The sequence below is a fragment of the Piliocolobus tephrosceles genome, chromosome 10 (genome assembly GCF_002776525.5).
Source record: "Piliocolobus tephrosceles isolate RC106 chromosome 10, ASM277652v3, whole genome shotgun sequence".
Taxonomy (NCBI): Eukaryota; Metazoa; Chordata; class Mammalia; order Primates; family Cercopithecidae; genus Piliocolobus; species Piliocolobus tephrosceles.
Window position 1 is genome coordinate 97,987,021 of NC_045443.1, and position 12,179 is coordinate 97,999,199.

Below are 12,179 nucleotides of genomic sequence, written 5' to 3' on the forward strand. Positions count from 1 at the left end.
TAATAAATACCACAGTCAGCATTGAACGCAGGACTGTCTGTCTCCAGGCATGTTCTCTTAATCTCACTGCAATACTGCTTCTCCAGAACCTTTAAAAAAAAGTCTCTATAGGTAAAGCACTCGCTATTTGTCAGGCGCTTTCTGATTAGTTCCTGTGGCACACTGGTAGCAATAGGCTGGATAGCAAATCTCAGTTGTGTTCTCCCTTCACCAACCGCAGCTGGATGATCCTTGGGCAATTTTTTTTGTTTTGTTTTATTTTGTTTTTAAGACAGAGTTTTCACTCTGTCACCCAGGCTGGAGTGCGGTTCACTGCAACCTCCACCTCCCAGGTTCAAGTGATTCTCCTGCTTCAGTCTCCTGAGTAGCTGGGATTACAGGTGTTTGGACGAATGGAGGCAAGATGGTGCACTTCCGGGTTCTTCATCCCCCGCACCCCCCCCAACTCTTCCCGCGCACGAAAATGCAGCCCGCGCCTGGGAAGGTGCAGATCAACTGGGCATGCGCCAGGTGACGTCAATCCGAAGAGACCAAGATTTACCTGGTCGCACCTGCGGAAGGCCCCCCGACACGCCCGTGCCCCGCCTATTGCCCTCCCACTCCTAGAAAAGCCGCTGTCGGCCAGGGTCCCAGGCAGCTTTCTCACAACCCCACTCCTGTCGGGATGTCGGGACTGTTGGAACTCCGTCGGAGAGCTTGGGGTGGGGAACTCTGCCGGCCTTATTTGCCGGAGGTGGACAGACTTCTTCTCCACACCTTAGGTTACAAAAATAAACTTGCAGTTTTGCTCCTGACCTTTGCCTACTCGCTGGTTCTTTTGCGCCCGCTGGGCTGGTCTTAGAAAAAACAAATCAACAGGCACTTGCTGGCACATCCAGCTAACTTTTTTGTATTTTTAGTAGAGACGGGTTTTCACTCTGTTGACCAGGCTGGTCTTGAACACAGACCTCAGGTGATCCACCTACCTTGGCCTCCCAAAGTGTTGGGATTACATGCGTGAGCCACTGTGTCCAGCTGGGCAAGGTTTTAAAAATTCTGAGTCTCAGTCTTCTGAGCTGTAAGATGGAGGTAAGTCCTATTTGTCAAGACTATTTTGAGGATTAAGGGAGATAACATATATTTTATAGAAACCTCGCAGAGCATCTAGAGTGTAGCAAGTAGTCAATGTCCTTCAGTTAATTTTCTTCTTCTAGTAGAAGAGCAACTCAAGGATTATGTAAAAGACAACATGAGCTAAATGGGACCTTTTCAGAGGGCAAATTTGAATGCTGTATTTGTTTGCTAGGGCTGCCACAACAAAATACTACAGACTGGGTGGCTTAACCAACAGAAATTTATTTTCTCTCTTTTCTGGAAGCTAGAAGTCCAAGATCAAGGTTTGATTTCTCCTGAGGACTTTGTCCTTGGCTTGCAGATATTGCCTTCTTGCTATGTCCTCAGATGGCCTTCCTCTATGCATATGCATCCCTGGTGTCTCTGTGTGTCCAAGTCTCTTTTTATTTATGTATTTTTTTTGAAACAGGGTCTCCCTCTGTCACCCAGCCTGGAGTGCATAGTTCACTGCAATGTCCAACTCCTGGGCTTAAGCGATCCTCTCCCCTCAGCCTCCCAAGTAACTGGGACCACAGGCATCCATGCCACCACACCTGGCTCAAATGTCCTCTTCTTATAAGGACATCATTCATATTAGATTAGGGTCCGCCCTAAGGGCCTCATTTAACCATAATTACTTCCTTAAGCACCTTATCCTAAATATAACCATGTTTGGTGGTACTGGGGATTAAGAGTTCAACACATGAATTTTGGGGCACACATTTCAGTTCATACCAAATACGGTGAGCAAGCAAATTGATTTAAAAATATTGTTATATATATATTTAGCTTTAGACAGGGTCTGTCTATATTGCCCATGTTGGTCTCAAACTCCTGGGCTCAAGGGATCCTCCTGCCTCAGCCTCCCAAACTGTTAGGATTGTAGGCGTGAGCCACCACGCCCAGCCAGTAAATGGATTTTTAAAATTATCTGCAAGTTCTCTCACTTTGTGCTCCAAGTGTTGATCTTATTACCTATGAAACAAAACAAAACAAAACCTTTCCCGCAATTAGTGGGAACATTTGAATTGCAAAGAAATAGTTCTTTAAGTGCCTAAGGGTTAATTAGCATATCTTAGGCAATTAGACTCCTGGGGCTTGGATGTTTGCTGGACAACTGTGTCTGAGAACAGAAAGCAGGCACCTCCCTAGTGTGCAGAGGGCCAGCAGTCCGCAGACCGCAGCTGTCTATATTTGGAGAAACAAGAATGAGAATGTCACTCTAGAAAGAATGAAGATTCTCTGATCTGAAAGATCAACTGCAGTCAAGCAGAGAAGGAAAAATGAATGGGATAAATAGCTGTTAGGGATAATTAAAGTCCTCCAACTCCTAAGAAATGAGTTCGTTTTTCTTCTCTTATTCTTAAATAACTTTCTCCTCTCCTCTCCTTTTTATAAAGCTTTTTTTTTTTCTTTTTTTTCTTTTTCTGGGTAGGGATGAATAGATCCTTAACCCTGTCTATAAGTGCTTCAAGCCAGGAATGATGTCTGGAATTGATCCACCAATTCCATTCAGTTGGACAAGGATTCATTGTTTCCAGGCACGATGCTGAACACAGAGAATAAAGATGAGTTGGAAATGGTCCTGGGATCAGGGAGACCTTCATTCATATATGGACACGACACAAATCTGACTTTTTTTTTTTTTTTCCCCCGAGGCAGTCTTGCTCGGTCACCCAGGCTGGAGTGCAATGGTGCCATCTCGGCTCACTGCAACCTCCGCCTCCCAGGTTCAAGAGATTCTCCTGCCTCAGCCTCCCGAGTAGCTGGGATTACAGGTGCCTGCCACTGTGCCCAGCTGATTTTTGCATTTTTAGTAGAGATGGGGCTTCATTTACCATGTTGGTCAGGCCTGTCTCGAACCCCTAACTTCAGGTGATCCACCTGCCTCAGCCTCCCAAAGTGCTGGGATTACAGGCATGAGCCACTGTGCCTAGCTCAAATCAGTGGCTATTTACTTAGCACCTATGCTGCTAAATGAAAATGACTCTGGATTAAGAAAATGTGGCACATATACACCATGGAATATTATGCAGCCATAAAAAAGGATGAGTCTGCGTCCTTTGTAGGGACATGGATGCAGCTGGAAACCATCATTCTTAGCAAACTATCACAAGAAGAGAAAACCAAACACCACATGTTCTCACTCATAGGTGGGAACTGAACAATGACATCACTTGGACTCGGGAAGGGGAACATCACACATCGGGGCCTATCATGGGGGGGGGGAGCGGGGAGGGATTGCATTGGGAGTTATACCTGATATAAATGACGAATTGATGGGTGCTGACGAGTTGATGGGTGCAGCACACCAACATGGCACAAGTATACATATGTAACAAACCTGCACGTTATGTACATGTACCCTAGAACTTAAAGTATAATAATTAAAAAAAAAAAGAAAACCCAAATATAAATAATTTACAGAAGAAAAAATAAAAGGGCAAAATAAAATGAGGAGGAGGTGGAATTCAATCTCCCTAGTAATGCAAAAAATAAAATAAAACATACTATTTTTTTACTTAAAAAACAAACAACAAAAAAAAAAAAGAAAAAAAGAAAATGACTCTAACTCCATGTGAGAAGTGCTCTAACAGAGGAATGTGTAAAACGCTAAGGAGACACCAGGGATGGCAGAGACCGTAATGTTCAGGCAATGTCTATTCATTTATTGGCGGTAATGTGTTAGTCTTTGTAGGGTAGGCTCATGTATCTCTGTGAGATAAATGTTTATTGTACAGAAGAGGATATGTGAGATTCAGAGAGGCCAGGTTATTTGCCCCCACGTCACACAGCTCGAGTATCAGTGGCAGAGCTGGAAATCAAATCCAGATTATCTGACTGCCCAGAGTCTGGTGTGTTCCATGATACAGGGTGAGGGTGAGGGCGAGGGGGTGCTTAGTCTTACTCTGTGAGTTAGGCTATACAAGAAATGGCCTGCTATTTGAATGCTTTTAAAACAAATCAAATCTGGCCGGGCACAGTGGCTCACACCTATTAATCCCAGCACTCTGGGAGACTGAGGTAGGTGGATTGCTTGAAGCCAGAAGTTCGAGACCAGCCTGGCCAACATGCTGAAACCCTGTCTCTACTAAAAATACAAAAATTAGCCTACATCTGTAATCCCAGCTACTTGGGAGGCTGAGGCACGAGAATTGCTTGAACCTGGGAGGCAGAGGTTGCAGTGAGCCAAGATTGCGCGACTATACTCCAACCTGGGTAACAGAGCAAGACTCTGTCTCAAAAAAATAAATAAAATGAAACAAATCAAATCTGCCTCTGAGCCCCCTGCCTGGGGGAAGTTAGATTTCTGTTCATTTTAGTGCTTCCCTTTGCCACAGCAAGGTTGTGCAAAGGACTCACAGACAACTCAGGAGGTCCTGCTAGTTGTTGATCCTCATTTGCTCCTGAGCCCATGATCCCTTGAAGTGGTGGCTCAGCTGCCACTTTGGGCAAAGGGAAGTGAGATCCTGTGCTCAGACCCCTCCCCACAGCTCCCGATATCCTGTCTCCAGCTGGAGAGCTGCTGTAAGGGGCTGGCTTCAGGTCAGCCAGCTATAGGTCCTGCTTCCTGGGGAGCCCACAGCTCCTTCTTTCAGGGCCTACCCTTTGATCATTTCCCCTTCTTTCTCTCCATCTCCCATACTGTATGTCTTCCCTCCGGAAAGTCTCAGGATATCTAAGATGGCACTGTGCACACAGAGCGTGCTTGTGTTTCTTCAGGTCTTCCAAGAACGCAGATACCAAGACAGGACTTGGCACATACGAGACATGGTCTCACTCTGTCTCCCAGGCTGGAGTGCAGTGGCACAATCACAGCTCACTGTAGCCTCAAACTCTTTAGCTCAAGTGATCTTCCTGCCTCAGCCTCCCAAAGTACTTGGATTACAGGCATGAGTCACTACACCTGGCCAAGAGATTTATTGAGGGAAAATGGGGAAGGAGCTGGAGGAGGCTGGGAGAGTGTTCAAACTGCTCCCTGTGTAGGAGAGAAGGAAAGAAGAAAAGCCAGGTGAGAAGACTTTCAGACTATACTACAATACTGGGAAGTTTTGTCATGGCCAGTGGGGAGTCCTGGAGCCAGTCACTGTCAGAGGAGTCCTGCCTCTGGCAGGAAAGAACGGCCTCATGTCCCTGAGGTGCTCAGTTCTTGGCGGAAGAGCAGCCTGTGAGAAAGAAGCGCTGTCCCCATGCCAAATGGGTGGTTGATTCAGAGCACAGCAGCTGGGGCTGTCTGCAATTAAGCACTGCAAAGCCCCACAGCGCTTTCGGTTTTCATTAGCCTTCATCTAAAGCATCTGCATGCATATAGAGAGGGCTAAGCTTATGACAGGTGACACTTTATTAATAGCAATAGTGATAGTACTTACCACCTATTAATATAAAGCACTTTTTACATACCAGGCACTGCCATGAATCATTTGCATGCATCAATCATTGAACAATCCTATGAGATACCCATTACGATTAGCCCAGTTTACAGATAGGGATTCTTACAGGCTGAATTGTGTCTTCATATGAATCTGCCCAGATTCATTACGGTGAAATTCTAACCCTCAGTACCTCAGAATATGACTGTATTTGGAGATAGGGTCTTTAAAAAGGTAATTAAGGTTAAATGGGGTCCTTAGGGTAGGCCCTAATAGAATATGACTGATGTCCTTATAGGAAGAAAAAATTGGGACACACAGATCCATAGAAGGAAGACTACGTGAAGGCACAGGGATAAGAGCCATCTGCAAGCCAAAAAGAAAGGCCTCAGAAGAAACCAAGGCCTGCTGAAACCTGGATCTCAGATTTCTGGCTCTAGAACTATAGGAAAATACATTTCTGTTGTTTTAAGGCACCTAGTTTGTGGTACGTTGTTACAGCATCCCTGGAAGACTAGTAGAAGGTCAAGTAACTTAGCCAAAGTCACAGAGCTAGCACGTGGGAGACAGCACTGGACGTCTCTCAGCCCAGAGCCCATTCTCTTACCGTGCTTTTCTGAGTCATGGTGGCTGGTCAAGGACTACAAAGTAACAGGTGCAGATGACAAAGTGACTCAGGAAGATCATTGAGAAGGAGCATGGCCTGGTGTGCTGGGAACACACAGGAAGGGGGCCCAAGGGACCTAGACAGGAAAGGAGAAGGGTTTCATATCTTGCCTCTACCCACTAAGGGCTGTGTGACCTTGGCCGGTTTGTTCTTGCCTTCTGAACTACGGTTGTATTTTGTATCAAATGGGAGTATTAGATTTCCCATGTCTCACTGAGCTGAATTAGTGATCAAATAAGAGAATTACATGAAGGCATCTGTAGAGGAGGGCAGAGGGAAAGAACTGAATTTGCCTCATACAAGTATTGCTGTGGTTGTTACATATTATCCTTGTTTTAGCTGCTAGAAATATACTATTATAGTAATGTGTCAACATTAGAGCATCAGTTTTCTTTCTTCTTCCTCTTCCTCTCCTCCTCCTCCTCCTCCTCCTCCTCCTTCTTCTTCTTCTTTCTTCTTCTTCTATTTTTGAGATGGAGTCTCACTCTGCTGCCCAGGCTGGAGTGCAGTGGTGTGATCTTGGCTCATGGTAACCTCTGCCTCCCAGGTTCAAGTGATTCTCATGCCTCAGCCTCCAGAGTAGCTGGGACTACAGGTGCACGCCACCATGCCTGGCTAATTTTTGCATTTTTAGTAGAGACGGGGTTTTGCCATGTTGGTCAGGCTGGTCTCGAACTCCTGACCTCAGGTGATCTGCCCACCTCAGCCTCTCAAAGTGCTGGGATTACAAGCGTGAGCCACCACGCCAGGCCTAGAGCATCAGTTTTCCATCCTACTTAAGTTATACATATTTGGTTGCCAGAAATTCATGGAGACTACCAGGGCGGCCCATTATAAAGTCCTGTCATCTAACTGCCTCTCAGAGCTAATGGCATCAATGCTTAGTCTAGCATCCTAGACTCATTAAGTGACAGTGAAGATTAATGTAATAAAAATAGCTGGCGTATGTCACTTTTTAATATGTGGCAAGTTCTGTTCTAAATTACCTAAGTTTAATAACTCATTCATGACAATCCTAAGAACAACGCTATGAAGAAGAAACTATCATAATTCCTAGCTTACAGATGAAGAAACTGAAGTCCAGGGAGGTTAAGTATTTAGGCTGAAGTCACACAGCTGAGTAGGCGGGAGACTCAACATTTAAAGTAAAGTACATGAGCTCTTCAGTTGGACATAAATTGGAGAAGTGAGGCATCCAAGATGGCATCAATTTTTTTTTTTTTTTTTTTTTTGAGATGGAGTCTCACTGTCACGAAGACTGGAGTGCAATGGTGCAATGTCAGCTCACTGCAACCTCCGCCTCCCAGGTTCAAGTGATTCTCCTGCCTCAGTCTCCTGACTAGCTGGGACTACAGGTGCATGCCACCACACCCGGCTAATTTTTGTATTTTTAGTAGAGACAGGGTTTGCCATATTGGCCAGGCTGGTCTCGAACTCCTGACCTCAGATGATCCACCTGCCTCGGCCTCTCAAAGTGCTGGGATTACAGGCATGAGTCACCGTACCCAGCCTGATGGCTTCAAGATTTTTGCTGGAGCAACCAAAGTTGCAAAATTGTCATCACTTATGATGAGAATGACTTCAGGAATTGTATATATTTTTTTAGGGGAAGTCAGTTTGGACATGTCAAGTTTAAGCTGCCTTTTAGGTGTCCAAGGAGAGGTCAGATAAGGCTAGTCATAAAGATTGGGAGCTGTTAGCATATACACGGTATCCAAAGCCCAGAGCCAGCTTAGATGACCTAGAGGGCACAGATAGAAAGCAAGAGACCTAAGAACAGAGTCCTAGGCATTCTAGTGTATATAGGTGGAGGAAAGAAGGAATCAGCTATAAGAGACAAAAGGGAAGAATTAGGAGGATGATCAAGTGTTTTCCTGGAAGAACATAAAATGGCCAAGGAAGAGAAAGTGGTCAATTGTGTGAAATGCTGCTGCTAGGTTGATTACGTCAGATGAGGACTGAAAATGACCTTTGGACTGAGCCATGAGGAGGGCATCGATAACCTTAAGAAGAGCAGTTTTGCAGGCTCAGGTTGGGAATACCTGGCTGGAGTGGGTCCAGGAGAGAACAAGAGGAGAGGAATTGAAGTCATTTCTTTCTTAAAAAAGGAGAATGAGAAATAGGAGGATAACTGAAAGAGAAAATGTATTTTATTTTAGATTCTAATATGGGAGGAATAAAAGCTTATTTATAGGCAACAGGAATGATCTATTATACTAGGGAGGAGAACATAATGGATGAAGTGTGGGGGTGGGGATTTCTGGAGCAATATTCATGAGGGGATAAAAGGGGACGAGATCTAGTGTCCAGGGAGAGGGGCTGGCCTTAGCTAGAAGCATGGACAACTGCAGATGAACACATAGACCCCATCAGTATAAATGCAGGCTGGCAGGTAGATACATCGGTAGGGAAATGGTTAGAGTTCTTTTCCAGTTGCTTTAATGTTCTGGCACATTTACTAAGCTTCTACTCTGGGCTCACAAGTTGAAACTGAAAGCTCCTTTCCATGTTTTACCATCGCTTTTCACTTTGATTTCAACAAAACCCACATCATCCAGTAATTATAGATGCTTGTGTATGTGTCTTTCTTCCCCACCAGCCTAAGAGCCGGAAGAAGGCAGAGAACATGTCACATTCTCTATTGCTCCCCAACACTTAGCACAGTACCTGAGACATAGTAGGCACTTAATATATATCTGATGAACTGAATTGAATCCAGTATATTTGTTTCTCTATACTTGTGCTGGAAATTTGGTTTTCCTTGAGTCATAAGAACTTGCCAAGGTGCCGGGGGCGGTGACTCGCACCTGTAATCCCAGCACTTTGGGAGGCCAAGGCAGGCAGATCACGAGGTCAGGAGATCAGAACTATCCTGGCCAACATGTTGAAACCCCGTCTCTACTAAAAATAAAAAAATTAGCTGCACGTGGTGATGCGTGGCTGTAATCCCAGCTACTCGGGAAGGTGAGGCAGGAGAATTGCTTGAGCCAGGGAGTCGGAGATTGCAGTGAGCCGAGAATCACGTCACTACACTCCAGCCTGGTGACAGACTGAGACTCTGTCTCAAAAAAAAAAAAAAAAAAAAAAAGAACCTGCCAAGGTTGTCTTTCATATGAACAGGTGGGCAAATGACTTGTGTTTCATCCAAACTATTGGGTTAACCATTATATTAGCTATTTGTCACTGAATTTAATATTTATGAAAACTTGCAAGTTTTGATTATCTTTAAAAACACTTGGACCTTAAGTGGGCCATGATAGCATCCTCGGAAAGATGACAATAAGTAAGAGGATACAACTTCCTTTATAATTGACAGATAGGGTTCAGTTTGCCCAATTAGTGTTTTTAAAAGAAGAGATAAATTCACTATAATGAATGTGCCATAATTGGAATCTATAGAGGTCAGTGAAAAATTCTACCATTTGAATAAAAGGTGCTAGAGGACCACCTCCTTAGAGGAACCATCTAAGGAGAAAAGAATATACAACCAAATGAGTGTACATTGTGATAGAAAATGTCCCTCTCCACCTCCACTTAATATTTTATTAAGACTTAGAAAAATTAGGCCAGGCACAGTGGCTCACACCTATAATTCCAGCACTTCAGGAGGCCAAGGCAGGCGTATCATCTGAGGTCAGGAGTTTGAGACCAGCCTGACCAACATGGAGAAACCTCGTCTCTACTTACAATACAAAAATTAGCCTGGCGTGGTGGTGCAGACCTGTAATCCCAGCTACTTGGGAGGCTGATGTGAGAGAATTGCTTGAACCCGGGGAGGCAGAGATTGTGGTGAGCCGAGATCATGCCATTGCACTCCAGCCCGGGCAACAAAAGCAAAACTCTGTCTCAAAAAAAAAAAAAAAAAAAAAAAAGAAGGACTTAGAAAGATTAAGGTCAACTGTAACAGCTGGGTCAAGCAATGTGAACAAAGTCTGTCAATGCTCTTTCAGCAGGAAACTCAGTATAGCATATTGTTTTAGACATAGGCTCTGAACTTGGGCTTCTATCCTACCTCAAGTGACTTAGTTTCCTCATCTATAAAATGGCATGATGACACTATCTACCTCATGGGGTTGTTATAAGATTTAAACGATTGTTTGAATGTTTATAAAAGTCCCACACAATACCCAGAACATCAGTAGTTTTAGCCACTATAACTTACTTTAGTAATAATAATATTTAATAATAAACCTTACTTTAATAATTATAATATACCCATAGTGTTCTACTATGGGTCTTCCTTTTTGTTTTTCATCTGCTGATACCTTTTTTCTTTTTGCTTAGTATCCTTTCTTTTCCCTTTAATCCTGGCTTTTATTTTCTGCCTATCCTTCTTCCCATGTAGAAAAATCGATGGGAGCACTGAGGAAGAAGAAAACATTGAGCTGAATGAAGAAGGCAGGCCAGTGCAGACGTCCAGGCCAAGCCCCCCACTCTGCGACTGCCGCTGCTGTGGCCTCCCCAAGCGTTACATCATTGCTATCATGAGTGGGCTGGGATTCTGCATTTCTTTTGGGATCCGGTGCAATCTTGGAGTTGCCATTGTGGAAATGGTCAACAACAGCACCGTATATGTCGACGGAAAACCGGAAATTCAGGTTGGTATCAATCCATGGTGGAAGCCTTTTCTTTTGGAGACAGGGTCTCACTCAGTCTCCCAGGCTAGAGTACGTGGCACAATCTTGGCTCACTGCAGTCCTGACCTGCCAGGTTGAAATGACCCTCCCATCTCAGCATCCTCCCATTTCAACATCTCAAATGAGTAGCTCCTCCTATCTCAGCATCTCAGCATCTCAGATCAGTAGCTGAGACTACAATCGTGAGGAAACTTTTTTTGACTGCAGCTGTGTCAATACTTTGCTCCTTGAGAGAAAGCCCGGCAATTCCTTCAGTGATATGACAAAAATGGAGAGTGGCTACTTGTGCTGAGCACTGTGCAAAGTGATGGGGATAGAAAGGTGAATGACCTAGACTGGGCCCTGTCCTCATGGAGACTAGTAAGTGATGACAGTCTGGGGGGTTGGGGGGTAAGTGCCATGTTGGAGGTACACAGGATGCTCAGGCTCATAGGAGAGGGCCCAGCCCAGACTTCGCTATTGTGAACAAATTCCCAAAGTGATGGCTGGACCAGGCAAAGAGGGTGTGGTGGCGTGGGAAGAAGAATGTTTGAAGAAAAAGGTATTGTGAAGGACTGTAAGAAAGAGACAGAGACAGAGACACACACACACAGAGAGAGAGAGAGAGAGAAAGAGAGAGAGAGAGAATGCACACACACTATGTAGGTATATTTTAGGAACTGAAACAGGAACTCATCATCTTTTCTGTCACGGACTCCTGGTGATGACTGATGAATATTTGGCAAAGTAATGTTTTAAGTTCTTAAAATAAAACACAAAGGATGACAAAAGAAGCCAATTATATTAAAATATAAATACCAAAACATTTAAAAATCACATTTGTGACATAGAAACATATGGGCTTCTTTAGTAGTACATCAGTGACTAAATCTAGCATTGGGTCTAACATTTACTGTGATTTTAAGTTGGAATGTAAGCTACTGTTGGAAATAGTAGCCATGACTGTAATACGATTTGAACATATTTACGATTTACACGTGGGACAGAGTCATAGGTACTCATCATACGACTGTGGCTTGTTGCCTACATTCAAAATGGCAGAAAATGCTAAATTTTGGTTAAGAGTGAAAATAAAGGTGCATGTTTTCTTCCCATCCAAGTTCTCAGATCCGTAGGATTCCATCCACAGACTCCAGGTTGAGAACTCCCAGTGATTGGGTAGAGCACCTTGAGGTGGAGGCAGCGAAGTATATAGGGGGCTAATCATCTGCAGCCTGGTGGGCATGTAGCAAGGGGCTGCAAACACGGAGTGATCATATCTGTGCTCCAGACTGGTCACTGCCCCATAGCAGGGGGCCAGATTGAGGTGAGATAGAAATGGAGGCCACAGGGCCAGTTCAGAGGCCATCATAGTTACAAGCAAGGATACTTTGAAGTGACTTAAATAGTATTGTTTTAGGAATCACTGGAAAC

General features: G+C 44.3%; 1 protein-coding gene across 2 annotated transcripts in view; it reads left to right on the forward strand.

Annotated features, from left to right (window-relative positions):
• SLC17A8 (solute carrier family 17 member 8) overlaps positions 1–12,179 on the forward strand; it is a 66,599-nt gene that overhangs the window by 14,847 nt on the left and 39,573 nt on the right. For both annotated transcript variants that reach the window (XM_023207062.2, XM_023207143.2), the window contains exon 2: positions 10,475–10,727. In XM_023207062.2, the coding sequence (XP_023062830.1) occupies positions 10,475–10,727 (253 nt within the window). The remainder of the gene's footprint in view (positions 1–10,474; positions 10,728–12,179) is intronic.